General features: G+C 32.7%; 1 protein-coding gene across 2 annotated transcripts in view; it reads right to left on the bottom strand.

The window, feature by feature from the left end:
* Nucleotides 1–22130, bottom strand: part of LOC129229876 (carboxy-terminal domain RNA polymerase II polypeptide A small phosphatase 1-like) — a 106645-nt gene extending 84515 nt beyond the window's left edge. For both annotated transcript variants that reach the window (XM_054864257.1, XM_054864265.1), the window contains exon 1: nt 21932–22130. In XM_054864257.1, the coding sequence (XP_054720232.1) occupies nt 21932–22004 (73 nt within the window). In that variant the 5' untranslated portion in view covers nt 22005–22130. The remainder of the gene's footprint in view (nt 1–21931) is intronic.
* Nucleotides 22131–24318: the final 2188 nt, after the last annotated feature.

Below are 24318 nucleotides of genomic sequence, written 5' to 3'. Positions count from 1 at the left end.
GTAAATGCACTAACGTAATATATCGATTTACATCATTTCTACATAGTTTAATACAAGCTAACAACGACACCGCAAACGTGATACTCACTGATACACCGAATAATCACATGAGAGTCAGCATATAAAAAGGCATCAAACGTTTAATACAGTAGGCGCTGGATTGGACTGTAATTCCTAAATTCACAAACATTTGGAGATAGCTAAATAAACGGGTGTATGATAGCACATAGAATTTTTGAAATCGTTATTCATCTTGGCAAGATAGTGATAACCTAAGAATGACTCAATTTCTTTAATAGGACCACTGCTTGCGCCGGGGCGTCGAAATCTCTGGTTTAATAATATAAAAGCAATAATTATGGTTTCAAACGCCTTTTTCTTTTAATGAGTTCCCCTAAATCAGGGTTTAATTTGCATAACGAACTTCAACACTTATTTTCACTTTTATTCAAATTTTAACATTTAAGACGAAATTCAAGCTCTTTACGCGTAAAAATAGGGGTTGTGAGGACTATAGGGCTCCTACACTTCCTTGGGTAGAAATTAAGCCCTGCCCTAAATCCCACAAAGTGAGTTCCCCAAATATTTTTTCCAGCTACAGCATTGCTTAGGACTTAGTTTATACAATTTCAAACTTCAAGAGGGATAAGGAAAACATCTAATAATTTCAGATTTATGAAAAAAAATGCAGATTTATAAAGGGTTGGCTAGAAATGATGTCACTTTTTTTTGACCATTTTTACACCTCCTCGCCTCCCCCCTCCGTCAAAGTTTCATACTTCACCACTCCCTTTCCTATCTTTGTCAGTTGTCATGCTATATTGAATATCTGCTTGCAGAAAATAAAGCACTAACCAAAATGTGTGATGTCACACTTCTAGTTCAGCTCCCCCCCCCCCCCAGTTATTGCCTTTTTTTTTTTCAAGGAATATTTAAAAGGACAAAACTTACAACAAAACGTGCGTAAATACTACTGAAAATGGAGCAGTGTGAATTCTATACAAGAAAATGTTCAATTAAAACGCGATTTTTTTATCTTTCGCAATTAAAAGACTTAAGCATATATTTTGCACAGCATTAATTTCTAAACCTTAGGAGGCACCGCAGCCCTCAGTTCCTCCCTCCCATCCAAACTCGACGTTGGATAATCCATCGTTCCATTCCACCAACTGACAAAAATATTTTTCTGCAGATAACAATGTCTCGGATGGAAACACCAAGTAAAGGTCAAATGATTGAACGTTTTTCTGTTGGCTAACAAAAAAAATATTTCTTCTTAGAGCAGATAGAGCAAACGAAACCGTTTGTATGTGCTCAGTACTGAGCTACAAAGAAAAGGAAAATTAATATGTGATCTGATGCAAAGCGCCCGATTTTTTTCACGTCTGTTAAATTAAACAATAAGATTTTTAGTAAAATCTCTCTTAATTTTTAAGAATTTCACTCTAATTTCAACATAGGGTGCGATTTTCTCACCCTTTGTTGAAATTAAAGGCGGATTATTTATATTTTTTCCTCTAATGGTAACCTTGAAATAAGCATAAAGTAATTGATAATAACAATTATTGGTTTGTAATTTTCCTTTCTTTTCTATGTCATTTAGAAAATTTATAATATTTTGAAATTCTATATGCGTTCTTGCCCGTGACTGCAGTTCTAAGTTCTATATCTCCAAATAAATCTCACTGTAAGATTATGTATTTAATAGTAGTTGTCAAGCTGTGCTGTAAGCACCAAGAAGTCTTGCAAGTGCCGAATTAAAGAAAAGAAAATGATTATCATTACACATAGCGAACCTAGCAGAAACGAAACAAGTTAAAAAAGCAACAGCGATTAGTTAAGTGGATTAGAACTTCAGACTCCGGGTATTCCCCAATGCTTTAATCCAGCTCGCATGAATTGCGCCAACGATTTTCATTTTCAGCAAAGAAAAAACCACTTGATTACACTCCATGCCTCAACATTTTTAATTTACTCCTAATGCGTGACGATGATGCAATAGCAAATAACTATTGCGAATTTTCGTGACGGGTCCGTTTTTAGTTGATTGTGAATTTCGAAAAGGGCCCGTTCTGGTCCCTTCAGATGAAGGATCGAATCCCCGTTCAATATGCTCCCCACTTTTCACTCGAATCAAGATAATTAATATCTGCACGGACGGCTACTATACCCCTCCGCGACAGGCTACTATAGCGATGTCGAGAGCATATTAATGTAGGTTATGTCACTGCCCTCTGGTAAAGAAATTAAGCAGCGAGGTGAGCTGGGTCAGCTTATAGTAGGTTACGTATATCAAACACATAGAACCAAACACATGTAAAAGAGGCCATGTGATACTCGAATCGGAATTTGTGCTGACAAGCAAACAGGTTCTTCAAAAAGTAAGGCTCAACAAATTCCCCAAATTAAACGTACAGATTTTTATTTTATTTTACTTTATTTTTTAAACATATTTTTAAAGAATTTTCATCCTTCATGAACAAAAAAAAAAGGCAAAAAAATTGTGTAATGTCATCAATGTAAAAACATTGCCCGACGCTCCTGCTACAAATCGAGGGAAAAAAAAGTATACTTATGTATGGGTAAGAACCAGGGGTGTCCACCTAGGAGAGAGTTATGGCACAAACTGCGCCACATTGAAATTTTTAGAGGGGCGGTGTTTTAAGGGGTATTTTTCACTTCTGTGGGGCTCTTGCTTTTAGGGGGGCTCGAGGTATTTAGAGGGGTGCGCTTTGCTCTTGGGGGGGGGGCACCACTGGAGCATTAATTTCAGCAGATAATTTAAAAGATATATTTTTTAAACAATCATTGAAAGACTTTTTCCTTTGACACTGAGAAAAAGGATTACTAACATCACTGCAGATAAAACTGAGAAACACATACATCCACTCATTTATACAATGTTAGTAACCTGTTACACAACAAATCACGAACATTTGACTCGCATTTTGCATTTTTTTTCCCATTTTCACATAGTGCTGAGTCTAGAATGGAAAAGCCGCAGGGTGGGAAAACTTTTCACACGATTCTCGGGTTTTACTTTTTCTCTAATTTGACATTTTGTTTCGTTGCTAACAGCGAATGGTATTTAGTTTGTTTCAGGAATAAAAATTATATTAAATTGGCAGTTGATTACACTCAGAAATTAAATAATTTTTGCAGAGATGCCCATTCTCCTCTATGAAGATGGCGCACCCCGATCAAATGCTGTGGGAGAACCCTCCCTATTCGTCCAAACAAGACAAAAAAAAGCCTTTTAAATCCCCCCCCCCTTTCCCCCGTAGAAATAGGCGTACAACAACCAGTAACAATTGTTGGAGACTGAATACTTTTTTCTGCAATATGGATCTATTTATGGCGTATTCACAAAATAATGGAAGTGCAAACACTCTAATCAGGGGCGGCAAATAGGGGGGTCAAGAGGGGGCGATCGCACCCCCAAATTTTTCACTAAGAATAATAAAAAAAAAGGGATAATTCAATTTAGACAAATTAGAAAATCATTTGCCTGCATTTTCAGAACAGAAAAAACTGATGGAGAATAATGGTTTGCCTTAACTAAAGAAGTAATCTCTTCATATGGATTAAGTATTAAAAAAAATGTGTAATCTATGTTATGATGGTGCATCTTGTATCAGATGCCCGTACAGTGTGGAGATTGCACAATTTTTACACGTAAACTCGATGTCATTTTACATAAATTTAATGCTCAAATTATAACTTAATGTTTAGCTAGTAAGTGTTCATTGTTTCCCTATACTTGAAACACATTTTAGCAACTCGACATATTATATGCTTTCATAGAAATGTTTTGTGAAGATATGCTCTTTTTGAAAAACTTCCCACATCAAAAGATACTTTCACATCAACAAATATATCTTCAGGCTCTTTACTTAACAATCTCTGAGTGAAACAAATAGTATTCAAGAGTTAAACCTATAAAAGCTCCCTGGAAGAATTTCTGGAAAGCGACCTTCTCAATAATAGGAAATCTGATGTCATTTTAATAGATATGACTTAGTTTGAATTTTCGTTTACTGTACTTATACTGTGGAGCGTTTTTTGAACAATGTTACTCTATCACAAAACTTTCAATCCGCTAATCTTGATTCTTGGATAGACAATTGAAACTCTTAGTAATTTTCGCACTAATGCATACTTGAACCAAGTGTGGAACTTTGTGACAGAACGTTTTATAACAGTTTTTACTGTATGCCAATGTAGAAGAGGTGACAAAACCCACATGAAGTTGTAGTCAAATTATTAAATTAATATTTTGAAAAAAATAATTAATTCAGTTTCTCAAGAAATTGAGGCAGGATTTGATGAGATACATTTTTCTTTGGTCTTAAGTAATATTATGTCTCAAATTAAGTAATATTATGTCTCAATATTATGTAGGTTGGTTATAGAAAACGAAAAAGAAAATATTACACTTATACACTAGCGCAGTCAGAAATTCCTTCTGGAGGGGGTTTTTTGATCAAAAATACCTTCTTTTTTGGGAAAAAATACCTTTTAGAGTGGTTCTTTTGATCAAAAGTACTTTCTGGAAGGTTTTTTTTTTTGGATGAAAAATACGTTCTGAAGGGGATTTTTTGATCAAAACAGCCCTTTCATATGCATTAACTTCTGCATGAGGGAAGAGTAACTGTTTTGTGAATTACGACTATACTTTTTAATGACGCAAAATAAATACTAGCCCAATTTAAAAAGCTTTCTTGGTTATTTTAAAGAGAAATGTGAAAGAAGTGTGTTTTTTAACATAACTTTCTTGCTTCAATTGTTTTTGGTCTATTTCAATCTGGTCAGTCATTTTAAAGATGACTTTTGTGTCTCAGGAGGTTAGAGAATTACTTTCGAAGCGAAATGTGGCAAGCGAGAACTTCATCTTTAGCTGTACTGGAAATAAAGCAAAACACTGGACATTGAGTAAATATAGTTACAAAATTTTCTGTTCTTCCTGACCCCAAGAATAGCAGACTAAAACTTTACCAAAAAATAAAAACTAATACTGAGATATTTTGTGAGATAACTTGTTACAAAATAAATTTGAAGCTTTGGTCGCTAAAATCTTAATTGTTCTTAACAAGCCTAATTATTCTTAACATTAAAACCATTTTATTATTCCTTCCTGTTAACCAATATTTAATTTATACTGTACAGAGGAAATTCATGTTCAAGAAACTCGACCCCCCAAACGAAATGCTGAAATGCCGCCCCTGACTCTAATTAATTACTTTTCCACTCCTAAACGAATCCAAATATTTTTCACTTTCAATACACATTGTTTTTTCACCAAGTCTTTAAAAGCCATAATTTGATAGTTTCGCAGAGTGAGCATTGGTGCCCATTGTATACATCGATGGCTAGCGCAGGTCGAACAAATGCGCCCATAGGCCACACCGATGATGCTCAAGGAGCATATACCCTTATGTCCCCTTGGCATTCAAAGGGCTAAAAATAAAGCTATATTCGATTTCTTCCGCATCTTATCCACAACTAGAGTAAACCACGCATTTCTAACCTTTTGAAACTCATTTGTCAAAAAACACAAAAATGGAATGACAAAAATATAATTAACAAAGAAGTTCCACTAATGGTTTCCAACTCGATACTAGAATGACAGACCTTTCTTGCAAACAAAATGCTACAATGAAGGGAGAAAAGAAAGGAGGTTAATCTGTATTGCCAAGGCGACAAAATTGCAAATAACGTTACTTATTATACTTCACTCTTTTTGATCATTTATGTTTTCAAAACCTGCAAATATAGTACGTGCCATGCCCCAATTCGTTTGGCGTCACATTGACATTATCACAGGGGCGGGAAAAGGATGGGGCAACTACTGTGCTTCTCCGAAAGTAAGACCTAGTCTTATTTTAATTTTTATAGCAAAAGATATATGCTAGGGCTTAGTTTCATGGGGGTGCCTCATTTTTTTTTTTTAATGCACCATAAACTTGATCATTACTCTTTGCTCAAAAACACATTCATGCAGGTTCAGGAAATACATTTACTCATACTTAAAACATGAATTTGTTCAAGTTCGATACATTTTCAATAAACATTCAAAAATGAAAAAAAAAATTAACAACCACGTCTTTGACCGTTGATCCAAGAGAGTCATGATCTCCCATTAAAGCGGCTGAATCTGCGTTTTGGAGACTTAAAGATTGAGAAATAACCGGTGGAGAGACTCAGAACCTCTAATTGTGCCTTCCTAATATAGCACTTACTGCCCCCTTTCGATTTCAGTGGTGATAACTTAATATGTCCCCCTTCAAAACCAAAAGCTGAATCCGACATTCCACACCTTTATCTTCTAGAAAATAGTAAATGTTAAATGTTCGTATGCAAAGCGACATGTTAGAAAATTCTGAATGTTCACATTTGTTACAAGCACATCTGTTTGTTTCGCTTCAAATGTGTATATTTGTTGTGTCTGTGCTTAGTCATTCAGGAATAAAGCACCCATATTGTTTTTAATTCACCCATGTTGTTCTTTCTTTGATTTGGTTGTACTTTTGGGGAATCACTGGCAATAATGTTTTTAAGAAATACATAAATAAAAACTCTTGAGAAAAAAAATTGATGTTATGTATTTAGCTAAAGGTCAAGATTCATGGTTGCCATGCGGCGACCTAGTTTGAAAAAGTGGTAAACAAAAAAGACTTCCTCAACCGCCATTTCATCTCTGCTTTAGTTCCCAAGAAAAAAATTCTAGGGGTAAAATGAAAAGTAAATATGCACAAACTCAACAGGGGGGGGAGACAATTTATCGCTTTGAAAACATAGGCCAGAGGATAAACACTGAGGGAAAGAGTCAATCGGGGAAGCTCGTTTTCTGACCGGAAAGGCGATACTTCAGCATTCGATCTTCGTGTGAAGCATAGACACAGTATATGGTCATTCATAAGATGGAAGTAGATAAAATGCTTCAGTGCCTGGGACTCCAAAAACAATGCAGAATTGGACGTTTTATTTTCCTGAAAATTAATGAAAATAACGCAAAATGTGCAACAATGTTTTTTTCTTGGATTATTTTTAATAATTTTCTTCAGACCTAAAGAATTTCATTTTTGAAAATTTCATCTTTTCCTCACAGCTTTAGACGCATATGTGCTAAAAACGGAGTATTTCAGTGAATTGTAGTTTTTTTAAGATTTTCAATTATCCATAATTATTTTTATGCAACAAATTCAAAAATTCATTTTGAGTGGTCGCCATGTTTGGTCATTCTCAAGATGAAAGTAGACAAGACTATTAATAAGTTTCCAAAAACAGAATTGGGTGTTTACCTCAATTCAAATTACTTAACATAAAACGTGAAATAAATCTTCATGATTTTTTTTTTTTAAATTGTTTCCCTGAAAAGTGAAATTTTATCTGCAGTTGTATTTGACACTAATTATTTTGGAGACTTTGCAATAAACTAAAACTATTTCTTCCAAAATGTAATTCTGCGCCGACTTCTCAGTTGTTTATTTTTCATTTTTTTGAAAAAAAAAAAAAATCAAAAACCTATTATTGTAATTTTAATTTTCGTATGTAAATAAAGATACTACTGCATAATTCTATTTCAGAATGTGTTACGTTTTATTTATTTATTTTTTATGATAGTAGTAAAAACTACCCCCCCCCCCCTTTTTGCACTTCAAAACTCGATGAAAAAGGTGGTCACTAAGCTTTTTGGGTCTAGTGGAACTTAGAACATTTCTGAGTCGTGACTTTCATATTTAGCATCAAAAATTAAGGAGCTTCATCATCTCCTATTATTATGGCAAAAGAAAAAAGGAAAGGAACTACACTTTTCAAGAAACAATTTTGCGTAGAATTATTTTGGGTATTTCAATATATAGATTGACTAAATTAGTTAGATATTTTAAAGTCTTAACTAACGTATAAAATTAAAAATTACAATGCATTACAGGATAACAATAAGACAATGCATTGTAGAATAATTTCATGCAAAATATTCATAAAATCTGAAGAATATTAAGTTTAATATGTGTGTATATGTATATATATATATAGTGTGTGTGTGTAGTATTTGGCCTATGCCGAATAGTAAGCTATGTATAGTCAGCCAAAGTGCAATATCAATTGCGCCTCTATTGAGAGGTATATTGACTGAAATCCTCAGATATTCACCGGATTGATAAGTATTTAAATATCAAATAATTTTTTTTTCCACGGTAGAAAACAGTGTTGGCTTTCTGTTGGCAAAAAGTGCTTTTTTCTATGCCAGAACTGATTAAAACCGGTAAAAACCGACAGAAACCAAAAAAAGTCTTTTGATAGTTCTATTTATTATGACAATCATATAAGTAAACTAAAAAATAAAACTCCATTTTATTAATGTGAAAAATAAAATCCATTGAAATGAGGACCAATAAAATCTGAAACATCATTCATTATCCAGTTTGTTTAAAATTACCTAATTATTATCAATGCGTTAAAAAGCGAACATAAAGCATTTGCAGTAATTCATGAAAATAACAAGCTTGCGAAATGTACCTTAAAGGCTTGACTTAAACCGAAGCAAATTTTGTGTCTCTCTTTTTTGGCGGGGGTTTTTTCGCTATAATATCAAAACAATCTCCTAGTTAAAGTAATTAATTATTAAAAGAATTATAACTGCGTAGTATGGGTCACAATGGTACTTCTTTTTTTAATTAAAACGTGCAAGTACGAAGTAATTACGGAAAAGGAGCCTTTTTTTTCATTGCGTTTTAAGAATTTCTGAAAGATAATTCACATTCTTACGAAACCTACAAATAGAGGTTTAACTATTTTGAATAATTTATTGAAATTCTTTTAGAAACCTAGAGCTGAGAGAGTTAGAACAGACAGTGATGATTGCACCTTTCCTTTTACTGTTTAATGTTGGTAACGATGCAAGGGGATGTATATTTTTCCTAGCAGATATAGCCCGTTAACCTAAAGAGTTAAAGGTAGACTTCAGTCAAGGATATTTTTCTGTAAGAATAAAACCAGGAAAATTTAATAATGTTGCCTCGGGTCATGTTTTGGAGCAGTGCTAAATTAGCTCTTCAAAAGTTCATTTCTAAGGTCTCATTAGAATTCATGGAATGAAAATGCAATGCAAAACTGGTGTTCATTGTATCATTTTAAATCTGGCATTTTTCGACCCCAACAAGAATTTTGAGATAAATTCCAACATCCTACTGGTGTGGTTGAAGAGTTTGTGCATTGAAAATTGAGTAGAAAGTGATCAAACTTATTACTAAGTTCATAAATGATCATGACAACTAGAGACGTACCGAGTAGCACTTTGGCCGAGTATCGAGTACTCGGCCTTTCACTACTCGGCCGACTTACCAAGTACCAATTATGTTGTAAGAAGAACCACCGACACATATGTGATGAATTTTGAACTTATTGGAATAGTAGTATAGACCTCCTTGTCCATATAATAGTTTTTAAAACTAAATTCCTGGTGAAATTTAATTACGCATTATATAAACAATTTTGTTTGTGTGAAAAATTTCACAAAACAATTATTTTTAAAATTAAAAATAAATAAAAAAAAGGTATGATTAATCAAGTTGGAATTAAAACAAATTACAGTAAAATCCCTCTAATGCGGACACTAACAAGACTTTTTTTGTCTGCAATAGAGGTGTCCGCAAAACAGGTGTTTAATAATGTTATTTGCATTGGAACTGGGGAATGAAAAAAGGGGGGGGGGTCCGCATAAGAGAGGTGTCCGCCTTTGAGGGGTACCCGTTAGGAGGAGTTTCACTGTATACCAATCAATTATAGTTCTAGTGCACCAAACAAATAATTTTTAAAAGCAGATAAAACAAATGTGCAGGAACATTGCAGACACATGTTTCGCCACCGCACCCCCCCCCCCCCCCGTTACAAGGATCGTCTTTTTCAGTGCATAACATGTGAGCTAAAGAATGTAAAGACATTCGACAAAAAAATCTGATTTTTGTCGGATGCCTTTAAATCCACGGGCTTCCATTTTGTGCATTGAAAAGGAATTCCTTGTAACGCCAAAACACGTGTCTGCAGTGTTCCTGCACTGTGCTTTTAACGTTGCTTTATTTCCTTTTATTTTTTAAGGAAAGGTATTTTTATATTTTTTATAACTAAATTTTGTTTGTAGCAAAAATCAATTTTTAATATAAAAATTCCATATTTTCTATACTTGCCTTTTTTGCATAATTTTTAATAAATAAGTTTTATTAACTTTGGGGACATTAAAATAAAGATTTATTCCATTGAAGCATTACAAACTTCATTATTCTCAAGATTTAAATTTGACTTATAAATTTTAATTGTAAATGATTGCAGAATACAATGCTTGCTCTTTTTTTATAAATTTTAGTATCTGTCTTGGACAATATTCAATTTTTTGCAACTACTCGGTATTGGCCGAATGTCTGATCAGAATTTGGCCGAGTACCGAGTACTTGGCAAATTGGTCGAGTAGGCCGAGTACCGAGTAGTTACCAAGTTACTCGGTACGTCTCTAATGACAACCCTTATGAAGGTTTTTACATCTGAGTTATGAAACATAGTGAGTGGGGGCTATTGTCACAAAGGCAGCATCAAAATTTCAGCAGAATGTTAAAGAAAATGTAAATAGTCTCTTATCCAGAGAAGTGCTGCAATGACAATGCTTTCAATAGCGACTGCAAAACAGCAAAAGCAAACCAAAAAAACATTTACACTGGGAAACGTTAGCTCAAAAGTAATGTTAGTAAATCTGGAAAACATTCTTATAGAATAAGCCATACACTAGATTAGGCTCATCAGAATGGTTTACTGAAAAAAAGCGTGAGCTTCAATTTCGTGAACGAAATTTAGAATGAAATTTCTTGCCGCAAAACTATGGAAGAAATACCCTAAGTTCGAATTATTGCTGGAATGACTCTGGTCCATAATGTCTCAAACACTACTATCAAATGTAGCAAAGATTTGACAGATCTCCAAATAAAAAAGTAATATTTTCTCTCCTATAGTCAAACTACACGAGTGGACCTTATACACGGTTGGTACACGGCATGCCGTTTCATAACTTAAAAAGCAGAAGTTCAGAAAAGTCTCCTTTTGCTCATAAAAATTCATAAGGTACCAAACCAGTGCATAGCCATTCCTGGCAATAAAAGGAACCTTTTAAAGTACATTTTAAGTAACATATCCGTTCCTGGTGTCTGGTAGCTCTAAAAACGAAAACGAATATTATTTAAAACCTGAGATTCAAGTAATAAATTTATTTCTCTGGAATGCTCAAGTCCAACCCAGACAAAGCATGCAACAGAATATGTTTTCCTGCATGAGTCAGTGCAAAATAGGTAAAAAGTAACAAATAGTTTATAGATCAGACACTGATGAATTTGTATTGGCAATATCATATTGGCCTTTGTTAAAGGCTAGAGGTTGCCAATTTATAAGCTTAGCCGCTGGTATTAGAGTTTTAGGATGGCATAGCTTCAGAAGCAGTTACGGGAAAAATATCTAAAATTTTATAAGCTTTTCACGCATTTTCCTCCTGCGATTCAACAGGTAAAATAGGAACAAAAAAGTAGGCTTTCACTTTATTAAAAAAGTCAGAAACTGTTTTATGTACCTACACTAGAGTTACTATTTAAACAATATCTGAGTGCAGTGGCGTAGCTAGACCCGACTTTACTTTTATATCTATATCTATCTATATATATATATATATATATATATATATATATATATATATATATATATATATGTGTGTGTGCGTGTGTGTAATCGCTTGGAATTTTTTCCTTTTCTTCTTTTTTTTTTCTTTCTCTTCTCTCTTCTTTTTCTCTTTTTTTTGAGACTAACTTTTCAGGGGGGGTTTTGTCCCCAAAACCCCCCCCTTAGCTACGCCCCTGTCTGAGTGCTTCCGAATTTCAACTATTACAGGCTGTACATTAAAATATTGACAAAAATAAGGGTATTTCTTGCGACGGCAACCATTATATTAATTTCTTGTCATTTCCATCAGAAATAAGCCTTCAAATGTAACCAAGTTTGGGTTTCACTTCAATGAAAATAAAACAATGAAGCCACACCTGATGATGCAGTCAGGGTTACCAGAGTTTAATTCCATCCTGCGAAGCAAGAACTATAAATAATCATCTTGTAAATGTTTTATTAATTATTCATCTTGCTTTAAATATTGTGCTTTTAAGGCTAAAGCAAAAACCCATGAAATACAAAATAATTGGAAGACAACGATTCAATTGAATAATTACAAGTCAACTAAAAAGGGCTAATTAATACTGAGATTTTAGTATTAATATATCAGAAATTCAGCTTTCAGTATGTCTGATATATTGATACTAAAAATCTTAGTCACTTTATGTATGCATATTGATATTCTACAATTATTTTTAATATGCATTATTTTACTAATTTTATGCAATTGGTGATTTTTTTTAAAAAGAAATCAAGTTTATAATTTTATATTTAAATTTGTTTCGATATAAGCTCAAAGAAGTTTCTAATGTTTTATATTTATTTAGTACATATTATTTCTTGTAATAATGTTCTTTGTTGGGTAAATAATATAAAACAATACCCGCAATATTCATTTGTCCAAAGTAAAAATATAAATTAATAGAAATATATTAAAATTACATTTGAATTGAAACTACCATGGATCTGATTTCCTAGTTCCTCACAAATTTAAAGCAGTATATAACAAAATTATTGTAAAACAAAAGCAATAAATGCATACTTTACAATTAGAATAAGTTCATTAACTGCAGAATGGATGTTTCATCATAAGGATAAGGCTATTTTTCTCCTTAACATGCTGCCGCTTTATTCAAAGCGCTAACTTAGGAGGTGCTTCTTGCTTTTTCTATTTCACGTTTTAAAGCATTTTTCATACTTTATTGATCCTCTAAACGGTTAAATAACTTTGATAAAGAACTTATCTTTGGGAAAAAAAAATTTCATATTTTATTCAAAATTTTTGCTTGGTTGTGAAAAAAGGAATTTTACTCAGAAACCAACAAAGATAGGACTATAAATATATATATATATTGGTTTTTCAAGTCCTTGTTCTGTTGCATCTATTGCCTTTTTTTTTTTTCAGTGTTTTACGTTCTACGGTTTGCGAGGTACGAGTGTTTTAGCAAACGGTGTCCCCCCACTGCTTCCCCCCTCCCCCAGGGATGTCAACCACCGAGGGGGGGGAGAAGACATGTGCCCCAAAGCAGAATACTACTAAATTTGCGACGTACGTCGCAGAACAGATACCTGTGCTACAGAACAATTCTGTTCAAATGGGAGAGGAAAAACTGACAAATTTTCTGCAGAAATTCTGCAAATTTCAGTGAAATTTAGGCAGAAAATCTGCAGAAACCGCGGTGCAGAAAAACTGTAGAAACTGCAGATTTTCTACAAATATCTTCCAACTCAAGATAGAAATCTGCAAATTTCTTAAAATTAGAAGAAAATCTAAAATTCTCGCAAATTACGATAAAATAACAATAATATCTCGAAATAACGGTAATTTGGCGGAAAGATCCCGATGTTGAAATCGAAAAGTCCTTTGTAGAACTTTTCTAATCGATCATCATCCACTGCAATTTCCGCCATACACGTACTTTTCGGAAACATGCAACATTGCAACACGTCCATGGCCGGAATTGGCGTGTCTTGTTTGAGATTTCAATCCCTTTAGCATCCAGAAAATATTTAAATTTAGAAAGTTTTGAAGTGTTTTATTATATGCAACCCAAACTGGACTCATTTTATTTATTATTTCAATAATTTCTTTTTTTATTAACATTATTTTAATTGCTCCTTCATGCTATGTAAAATTAACCAAATAAAAATGTGGTTTGACACCTAGGTTCGAATTTTCATAAAGTTTTGTATCTTTGCTCTTTTTATGGATTTTAGGAAGCATATAAACTATTTTTGGAGAATCTCAATCGGTTTAGATTTGACACCCTGTTATAGTTTTTTTAATTTTATAGTTTTCGTGATCAACTGATTTTCCAAATTCAGTGCTCTTTAACTAGTCATTTGGTTGAAAGCTGTGATGTTTCCGGAAATATCTCACTTCCACAGAAATAAATAGCAACAGTCCAGTAAAAAATTCTATATGAAACGATTTTGATTTTTGGCACCCAATTTGTGGAAATGGCATGTTTTTTCGCGTACAATGCTTGAAGTACTTGCAGAACAATTTTGATAAAATGATTTTACGTTGCAGAACATCGTAAAGTATTCTGTTTTGGGGGACATGTGTTTTCATAATCACTATAGTGCCTGTAACAATAATCGGAAACAATTTGTATCAGGTTTTCCACACATGCTCAAAACCTCCCTACAGAACCTGAACTATACTGTGAATCCTGTTTGAGCTTGCTACTGTCATTTTGTTTTTCAACGTGTTAACAATATATAAATAGTTTTAACAGACTGAATAATGACATTTAGGGTTTTATTTATTTGAAAAATAATTAAACAATTTTAATTTAGAATTTATCTTGATAAAAAAAAGTTTGTTTTGTGTATTTTATACATATTTTTTGCTTGTTTGCAAAAAATGAAATTTTACTCAGAAACCAACAAAGATAGGACTATAATCATATTTAGCTTTTATAAAGCCCTTGTTTCGCTGCGTCGATTACCACCTTTTTCAGTGTTTTATCTTAAATAGTTCGCGAGTTATGAGTGTTTTAGCAAATGGCTCCCCCCACTGCTTTCTCCCTCCCCTGGGGTTGTCGACCACTCAGGGGGGCGACGACATGTGGTTTCATAATCACAATTGTGCTTGCAACAATAATCAGAAATAATATTGCGTCAGCCTTTCCATGCATGCTCAACCCCCTTCAGATCCTGAACTATATACTGGGAGTATACCCTCAGAAAAAGTGATGGGAAGATCACTGTGGGTAAGTAAATATTTTTTGCGTCTTTACCCAGGTCTAAGGTAAATATCCAAAAAATATTTACTTACCCACTGGGTATTTACCCGATCCATATCACTATTTAGGATTCAGCAAGCAATAAAAACTGTGTTCTTGCTGATCCTACCTGTTAAAAATGAAGTGTTCTGTTTCCCTTTCCAGCTCATCAGCAATCTCTTTGTGATCAAGCTATAAACAGCACTATCTGCAAATTTTTTGTTCTTCATTTTTTGCATATTTGTCACCTATTTTTCTTTAGTTTAATTGTACAAATTGCTTATTTAGATTCCACTGAAAATAAAGAAGGAAAAAACATCAAATTCAAACATTCTACTAGTGATAGCGGGGAAACCAAATATGTTTCTTCAACTACAGTGATATACATGTTGCAACAAACTTAAATGGATCACACATTTTATTTGTAATAAAGAAAATTTAGTTGTAAAAAAATTCAATCAATGCAATGGCAATCAAATAGGGACTGAAAATTTATTTTGCTGAAACGGATTATTTCATGGCAACAGGATTTCACTGTGCAGTAGTACATCATTAATTTGGTTCTGGACGAATAGGGAATCCAGTTCTTCCAAATTAATGAAAGCATGGATTAAACAAAATAAGCTATAAATTGATCTGAGTCACTCCCCACATGGCGAATAATTTTAAAACATGTTACGATTAAAAATATTAGTAGGGTCGGGTGAAGTAGAATGGGTATAAAAACAGGTATTTTTAAAATGATTTTATCCAAATATTCCAATCTGATATCCAACAATTAAAAAACCATAACTGAGTTTTTACGTTTCAACAATACACTTCACATGCATAGTTATTATTACTGAAATAATTTTATTGTTTAGTGAAAAAGCTATTATTTCAAAGTCTGTTTTCATAACCACTCCACCCCATGGGGTGGGTTGAAATAGGTAATATTATTTTTAATTAAATTTCAGAGAGAAAACATTAATTAATTTATTATATTTTCACCTACATATCTTAATTTTAGGGTAAAAATCTATTGAGCAATCTAGTCTGTAATTTCACTGCAATTAAAGGTATAATGGGCACAATTATTAAGGATTGGTTGACTTAAGTTTTTGGATGATCTGTCATTAAGCCTAAGATTATACCCATTCCACCCCACCTAAAAAATTTAAACATATTTCTTAAAATGTATGGAATACTTTTTTTCTGATTTTTTCAGTTGACAAAAGAGAATTCCTTAAATGAAAATAACAGTAATAGAATGCTATCTAAATTCAAACAAAATCCTGAAAGCAAAGTTTCAAAGACATCAGTTAGTTTTGATTTTTACAATGTAACTTTCAAGAAGGCTGCTACTTAACTGTTTCCATTCAGTTTTTTCTTGAACCAAAAAGTCAAACTATTGTAAATAACATGAGTGTTTTTATTTTCTAAAGAACTTGGGATTTTTTTCTTAACTCGAAGAATAATAAACTACCCATTCCACCCCACCTAACCCTACCATTCACTACCCAGTTGCCACTCTCTCCAACACCACCTTGTACCCTCAAATTCAAGTGTCAGAAAACATTTGTCTTAAAATGAAATAATATTCTGTTTGCATAATTATTACTTGATTATACAATTATTGTTAATGCCAATTGATAACTACACATTATCCTTTACTTCAGCTGATAACTTTAAATAAAATAGCAATTTAAAAGCTTTATTTTTCTCTAGTTACTTTTCTGGTTTACAAAAAAAAGGCGGGAAGTCTAAAAAAAAAGGGGGCAACTGATAAATTTGCTTTTATTTACCACCGGCAACCAGAAAAATTTCTGAATCTTGATTGATAGCCAAGGTACATAAATATCAGCAAGTATAAGCATACTATCAGGAACATGTATTTTCTCAGCGAAAAGCAAATACCGATAAGTAGTTTTTTTTTGTCGAAAAATTGAAAATTTAAACTTGGTTGCTTTTGCTTTATTAATATTTTGTGCTTTCTTCATCATACATACTTGTTCTTTATTGATGTTAAGTTCTGTTGTGCAAAAAGACAAAACATTTTTACTGTACTGTATATGTTTTACGGGTTGTAGAAAATATTATGCATCAATACAGCTAAGCTTTTGAAGATGGACAATTTTACCGAATTTGTCTCTCATTTTAGCAATTTTTTTAATCCGTGGAATTGAGCCACTCAATTCCACGGATAATCGGGAGTTTACAGTACTGTACACAGTAAAAATTGTGCTAGGAATTCAAGAGAATGAAAGGCAGTTTTCCGTTAATGGTTTGGCGATTTCAATTTATTTATCACTATTATGTTATATTAATGCAGTGTTGCTCGACCTCTTTTTACCCGAGGGACACTAAAATGATTCTCGCAGGCATACAGTTTCAAAACATCTAAAATATTTCATAGATTGGGAAAACATGGAAAGGGAAAGAAAATTGGGAACCAAAAATTGCTATTATCATGAGTTCATGCATTTTATTAATTGCATTTGATTTCCAGTAACCAATTTCTGAATATTTGGCTGCAATTTTTACTTTGGTAGTATTTGATTTGAAACTTTGACTCTTGGTTTTCGATTTGTAACACTGAACAAAACAACGGACCGCATAGATCAGTTTAGCGGGCTGCATGTCACCCATAACCATTGCAATATAATGAAGTAATCAATTATTGCAATAATACATCAAAAACTAGACATGTTTTCGTTGTGTGGTATTAAAGAGAGATCACTCACAGCAGGGGCTACATCAATAATGGGACATATTTTCCCAAATGCAAAATTTCAAGGGGGGCTCAGATATTTTCCCTATGGTTTAGCAGGATATTTTCCTCATGAAAAACAGCATAGATTAGAGTTATTAAAATTTGATATTTCTAATAACTTATTCATCAATGGCTGGAGAAGAAATGTTTTTACATTTTTGCAAAGAAAAAAGTACTAAAAGCAAGGAAGTTCTAATTTTTAAGGGGGTTTGATCCCCCGTTTGCCCCCCCCCCCTTATATGGGCACCCTTGTAAACAACATTTGTAAAAATAAAACACTTTAACAAACATTTTCCAGACTTCACACTTCAGTAAGCACTATCCTTTTGAAGAAATACTGGAGAAATGAATACAGACACCATCTGATATAATTTCTCAAGTCTGATTGTAAATTAAATACAACATTAAAACCATGACTAGAAGTTCTGCATTCATAATATTTCCGATTCAGTGAAAATGAGCGCTTGTTTTCAAAAGTTTTGTTTGAAGGATCAAAGTGCCCTTTTATCTGAAAGCACTCTGGCCCTTTTTTGGTCTGGGGGAAACAATATAAAAGTAACAATTTGAAGTTGACATATACGTTGAAAATATAAGACATATTATAAAAAAATATTGGATTAATTTCGATAATTTCGAACCCTGGTTTACTGTATAACGAATAAATTACCTTTGTGCTGAAAATTCAAAAAATCAGTAATCCAACGTTATAAAGCACAAAAATTGCAAAATATTGCAGATATCCTGGTTTATTGTATTTCAGAAACTTATTTTTGTAAGTAATTCCGTAAGCAGCTATAAAAATAAGGTTTGGAAATATTTGAAAAAACACGCTCTTAAATCTCCAAACACTAGTAAAATGATAAAATTTGACATCCTTTCTGTGCTTTATTTTCAGTGGGGCAGAAACCAAATAAGCTAGGCTAATACAATAAAGTATTGGGAAAATACCATGACAAAAATGCAAAAGACAGAAAACAAAAAGTAGGCAGATAACTAGGTGCTGTTTACCAGCCCAAGGAAGTGTAGGGACAACCTCACTTTGAAAACTGCAAATCAATTTTTCTCAGCATTCTACATATTAAAAGAATTTAAAAAAGAGTGTGAACAAGGCAACTTTTTATATTATGGAGCAACTAATTTTTCAGAATAAACAAACAAATCGGAGGATTTTCAGTTCATGGTTTACTGGGATTCATATTCAATTTTGCATGTTTTGTTGTTGGGTCATTCTTCAAAAAGTATTAACTTTTCTGTCACGTGCCTTTTACAGAAAAAACTTTTTAAGGAACAATTCATTTAACAATGATTTTTAATTTCGTCAAAAACATATCTGTTTAAACCAGCCCAACATTTTTTAATAATAATTTTTATTTTAGTACATTTTTGGTTCTCAACATGTGAATTCTCACCTCTGTGGCTTGTCACACACCTTGTGTGAATATGTTGCTTAATAACTTGTTTAAAATAAAAAGAATTTTTTATTTATTATTCCTTTCACAAGTGTGTCAAATACAAATTGTTTAAGTATATTTAATTTTTTAATTTTATGTTTTAGTTTATTTTAGGACAAGGAGTCATCACACAATAAATTCTCTCCTCTGTTACTTAAACATAAAATGCCATTCCTCAAAACATGTGACAGTGACGACATCAAATTTTATTTTCCATGATACAAGGGAGCTCCCTCGTTTATTTTTAGCCATAGTTGAAGTTGTGAGATTTTTGTCAAAAAACAAGAAGATAGATTTTGCTTTAAAAACTTAGTGTGGTTATTCTGATTTCTCACCTCCGTAAACTTGAATTTCAGGGATGTAAATTAATGTAAAAAAAGAAGTGAACGTGTTTTCATATGCTTAACGTGTGCAGATTGTAGTAACGAAGAAAAAAAAATTACCATGAAAATATTAGTCCTATAAATATGAAAAGATCCTCACCTCTGTGAATCTCACCTCCGTGACAGACCTTATCAATGTCATTATTTCTGAGGTGAAAATAACTGAAGTAGGGGAAATACATCAATAATAGGCATTCGACCAAAATTATAAATTGCCAGTACCTCAAATTTACGAAATACTATTTTTTAATATACATTTATAAACTACTTAAGCTGTACTTTAATTAAGAGAGCTTAATATTATATTCCCACTAATCATTAAAATTAGAGACGTACCGAGTACTCAGTAACTACTCGGTACTAGGCCTACTAGATCAATTTGCCGAGTACTCAGTACTCAGCCAAATTTTGATCAGATACTCGGTCAATACCAAGTAGTTGTAAAAAATGAAATATTGTTAAGCAGATTTTAGAATTAATAAAAGAGTGCAACCATATAATATACTACAATCATTTACAATTCAAATTTACAAGTCATATTTAAATTTTGAGATTAATGAAGTTTGTTATGCTTTAATGGAGTAAATCTTTTCAATGTCCGCGAAGTTAATAAAACCTATTTGTTAAAAATGGAGCAGTGTAAAAAATATGAAATTTTTATATTATTATGTTTGGCGAACTAGAACCAGAAGTGTACTACTGGGGGGGGGGGGGGGAACACCTGTTGATCTGAGTCTGAAGGGGGCCCAATATTTTTTTAACTAGGCATGAAATATAGAGATAAACAATAAACAATATGGAAGGGGACCCAGAAAAGTCATTTGTGACGGGCCCCAAAACTTCTGTGCACACCCCGGACTAGAAGTAAAATAGATTGATATCATTTGTTTTAATTCCAACTTGGTAAATCATACTTATTACTTATTTGTTTATGTTTAATTTTGAAAATTACCTTTTTATAAAATTTTTGACACAAACAAAATTTTTTACATAATGCGTAATTAAATTTCAGCTGGAATTTTGTTTTAAAAACTATCATATGAACATGGAGGTCTATACTATTATTCCAATAAGCTCCAAATTCATCAGGTGTGTGTCGTAGGTTTTTCTTAAAACATAATTGGAACTCGGTACTCGGCCGAGTAGTGAAAGGCCAAGTACTTGGTACGCCTCTAATTAAAATAGCTGATTGTTAGCACCCCCCCCCCCATAAAAAAAATTACTACTTTGATATTAATTTGGCCTCAAATTTTAAATATTAAAAGTTGTTTTCTTTTCTTTTTTATTTCCGTGAACAAGCATTTTTTTTTTATTTACTACACCAGTAAAATAAAATTTTAACTTCGCTGGGCCATTGTTTATGGTTACTTCTAGTAGGTAACACTTTCATGTAAAAATTTTAAAAAAGAAAAGAAAAGGTTTCGAAATTGAAAAATATTTGCGTTCAAAAGTTACGTTTTCTTGAATGACCCTGTGTGTCGTTTTAGGTGTCAAATTGACTATTTATCTACACCAATCAGACAAACAAACACATAATAAACTTTTAAAGCATATAATACTAAAGTTCAATCGAAAAATGTTAAAAGTTTAAGAAGTCGAACAGCAAATTAACTAAAAACTGATCAGAGATTGAGTTCTCCTGAGAGCAGAACAAAAACATTACAAATAGTAAATTTTCATTCAAGTGCAACAAACAAAACAAAAACTGAGCAAGAAGCATTTATATGGGCATCCATAAAAACTGAAGAGAAACAACGAAAGTAGTTTAACTAAATACATGTATCGTTTCTATCAAGTGTGGGTAAGCAATATCATATAACTAGAAACAGAAAAAAAATTGCAGTTAAAAATAGAAAGAAAACTTTTAACTACTGATGAAAAAGTAAAATCGGTAAATAAAAATGAAGAATAAACCCTATTGAAATAAATAACAGTCAAAGATATTAGATAACTTGTTGTGATTAACAGTAGGATCTTGATTAAAATGACGATTTGGGTCGGTAACTATTCTATAATTTTACTATTTGAGCAATCACTTGAACAAAACATTCGATCATTAGCATATTAATAAATAAACAAAAACATTAGTAAGGCAAAAAAAAATGAAGTGTTTGCAAATGTGATCTCTACGAGACAGACATGCCAAAGACGAATCAAGTTTACAAGTAATTACTAGGCCTAAAATTCCCAGTGGCGTCTGTTTGTTGTCAAAATACAGCCCGCTACAATACGCGACGCATTAGTGCCAACACATGGGTAACTGATGCCTATGAAGTTAAATGCATAGCAAACTCTGGAAAAAATTGCGCAACAGATCGGGCCTTAAAGTTAATACTATAAAACACAGAAAATCATCGAAAATATATTTTTAAAAAATTCATAACGCAGCAATAGGCGCCATTTTGGACGTACACTAACCTCTTTCTGGAGGAAAACTTGTTAGTTGTTCCTCTTCCCTGCTTGCTTGGGTAATAATGGACGTACTGTCCATTTAGCCTCCCTTTCTTGAAGCCGTTTCGAAGGATTTGTATCCAAACAGCATCAACTAAAATACCATAAAATAGTAAGATATTATCCAAGATCCTAGCAATGGCGCTCACATCATCGTAACTTCCATATGAATAATCTCCACTGCGCACGCGCGGCGAAATCCTCCATGTGACCCCTTCACAGAAGATCTTGGATCTCTGGATGAGAAAAATCGCTTTAAAAATCTAATCGCTTTCTCCCAATCTATAGTGCCCAAACTTAAAAAAGGAAGATACATAATTGCTTCGTTTCGTAAATTGCTTTTCAATTTTGGTTGGCAAACGTGTATCAATGACAAACGAAAGAACACTTCTCATCAAGTTTCCAATCCAATTATGGTTTTTAAAAAAATCAATGGAAAACATTTCTTTTGCAAAACATCATTTCACCCCAAAAAGTCCTAATGTCCTCAAGGATGTTCTTTTTTTTTTGTTTTGTTTTTTTGTTTATTCAAAAAATTGAAAATTTTTATTTATTTTTTTTTTTAAACTTTTTTTGGATGATATATATTTTTTTGTAAAATTGAACGAGTAAAGGAGAACGTCGATTCTTTTTTAACAGCAAATAATTGAAAATCTCCTAATACGTAGTTTTATTTTATAAAATCTACCTTTTTTTGTTTCTTTTTTTTCCTTACTGTAGCCTAAATTAACCACAATATTGTTTGCTAACAAAAGTTATGTTTGTTGAAAATGCAACCCAACAAAATGAATGACACTACTGTAGTTAAAAGAAAAATGAGACAGGGATGCCCATAGGGGGGGGGGGGCATTATGGCGCAAATAGCGCCATCAAAATTTTTAGGGGTGATCTTTTAATTTTATTTAAATTCATTGATTTATTTTTAATTCAAAAATTATTCATTTTATTTTATTCAGTTTATATTTCATTTCATTTATTTATTTTGTGTGTGTGTGTGTGTGTGTGTCATTGGTGTAGCACAGAACTTTTCTAATAAAAAATTAATAATAATAAAAATAATTAAAAATAAACAAATAAATAAAAAGTATGTTTCAAAAATAAATTAAAAAGTTGAGCTAGAAAATAAAAAAAGGGGAAGAGGGTCGAGGAAAAATTTAGGGAGGGAGGGATTTGTGCCATTGAACTTGGGGGGGGGGGGCATTGGCAGGGTCGGATTTAGATTTAACGGGGCCCTAAGCTCAGGAATGGGCCCCCTTTTGTGGCTTGAACAACCTTTCTTTCGGTGGTGTAAGAGGCATTTTTTATTTTTCCCCCCTTTACAATGTTTGTCTCTTTCCTCTGATACATACAGCGATAATTTTACTTTCTGGATCGTTTTTTCCCTGATGTCCTTTTTGGATTTGAAGGGGGAATGATATCAAGAGAGTGACCCAGGACTCCTCTTTAAGTGGAGTATAGAATATCCCCAATTGTAGGGGCTACGACGGGTTTATATCCCAGAGGAAAGTTTGAAAAATAGATATAAAATTCTGCCTTTTGAAGCCTTATAAGATGTAGTTGGAACTACAAAAAAAAAAGGTACAGAAATAGGCAAACAAAACTTATATAAAAGTTATATAAAAAGTTGAAAAGAAATGGTGCACAGATTTAGAAAATAGGTAACAAGAGAGTAACATACTGCCTATTTGAACAATTCATAATTTAAACACTTGATAAGAAATAAAATTGGAGCCCAACTTTGCTACGGATTTTCAAAGACTTATCTAATTATTTTCAAGGACTCTAGAACAATTAAATTTATTTAGCACTTCATTTGTACTTTCCAGTCTGATATTTTAGCACTTGATTGTAAATGTTTACACTCCTGTTCTAACTTAGTAAGGAACAGCTATTTTAAATTTAAAAGAAAAAAAAAAAAAACCATGGATTTCTCATGACAACAACTTTGCTTCAGTTGCAAGGGGGCAGAAAACGAAAAGGATTAGAGGTAGTGTATTTTTTTCCGTACTAAACAGATTGACAATATGCAGAAGAAGTAAGCTAAAAGCAAGAAATATCAAATGAATTTCCCAAATACTGTTCAACCACGGATTGTAGGGAATTTTCAAACGTCCAGATAAGACGAGTCTATCTGAATGAGGGGGAAAAGTAAAAATTTGATGCCAGTATTCCGCTCATTTGAATAAGACTCTGCTTCTGCAAACTCTGGCATCGCTAAAAAATAATAAATTCGTTATTTCCGTCTGTAAAAGGATGTTTGTCTTTCCATACAATCCGTGGTCAGACAGTACTGCATTTGGAATTGTATAAATAGCAAGATATGAAACATATGAGTCACAAAAATTTGTAATATG

Source organism: Uloborus diversus, chromosome 1, assembly GCF_026930045.1.
Source record: "Uloborus diversus isolate 005 chromosome 1, Udiv.v.3.1, whole genome shotgun sequence".
Classification (NCBI taxonomy): domain Eukaryota; kingdom Metazoa; phylum Arthropoda; class Arachnida; order Araneae; family Uloboridae; genus Uloborus; species Uloborus diversus.
Note: the sequence above shows the minus strand (reverse complement) of the source record. Positions and strands in the feature narration are given on the sequence as shown.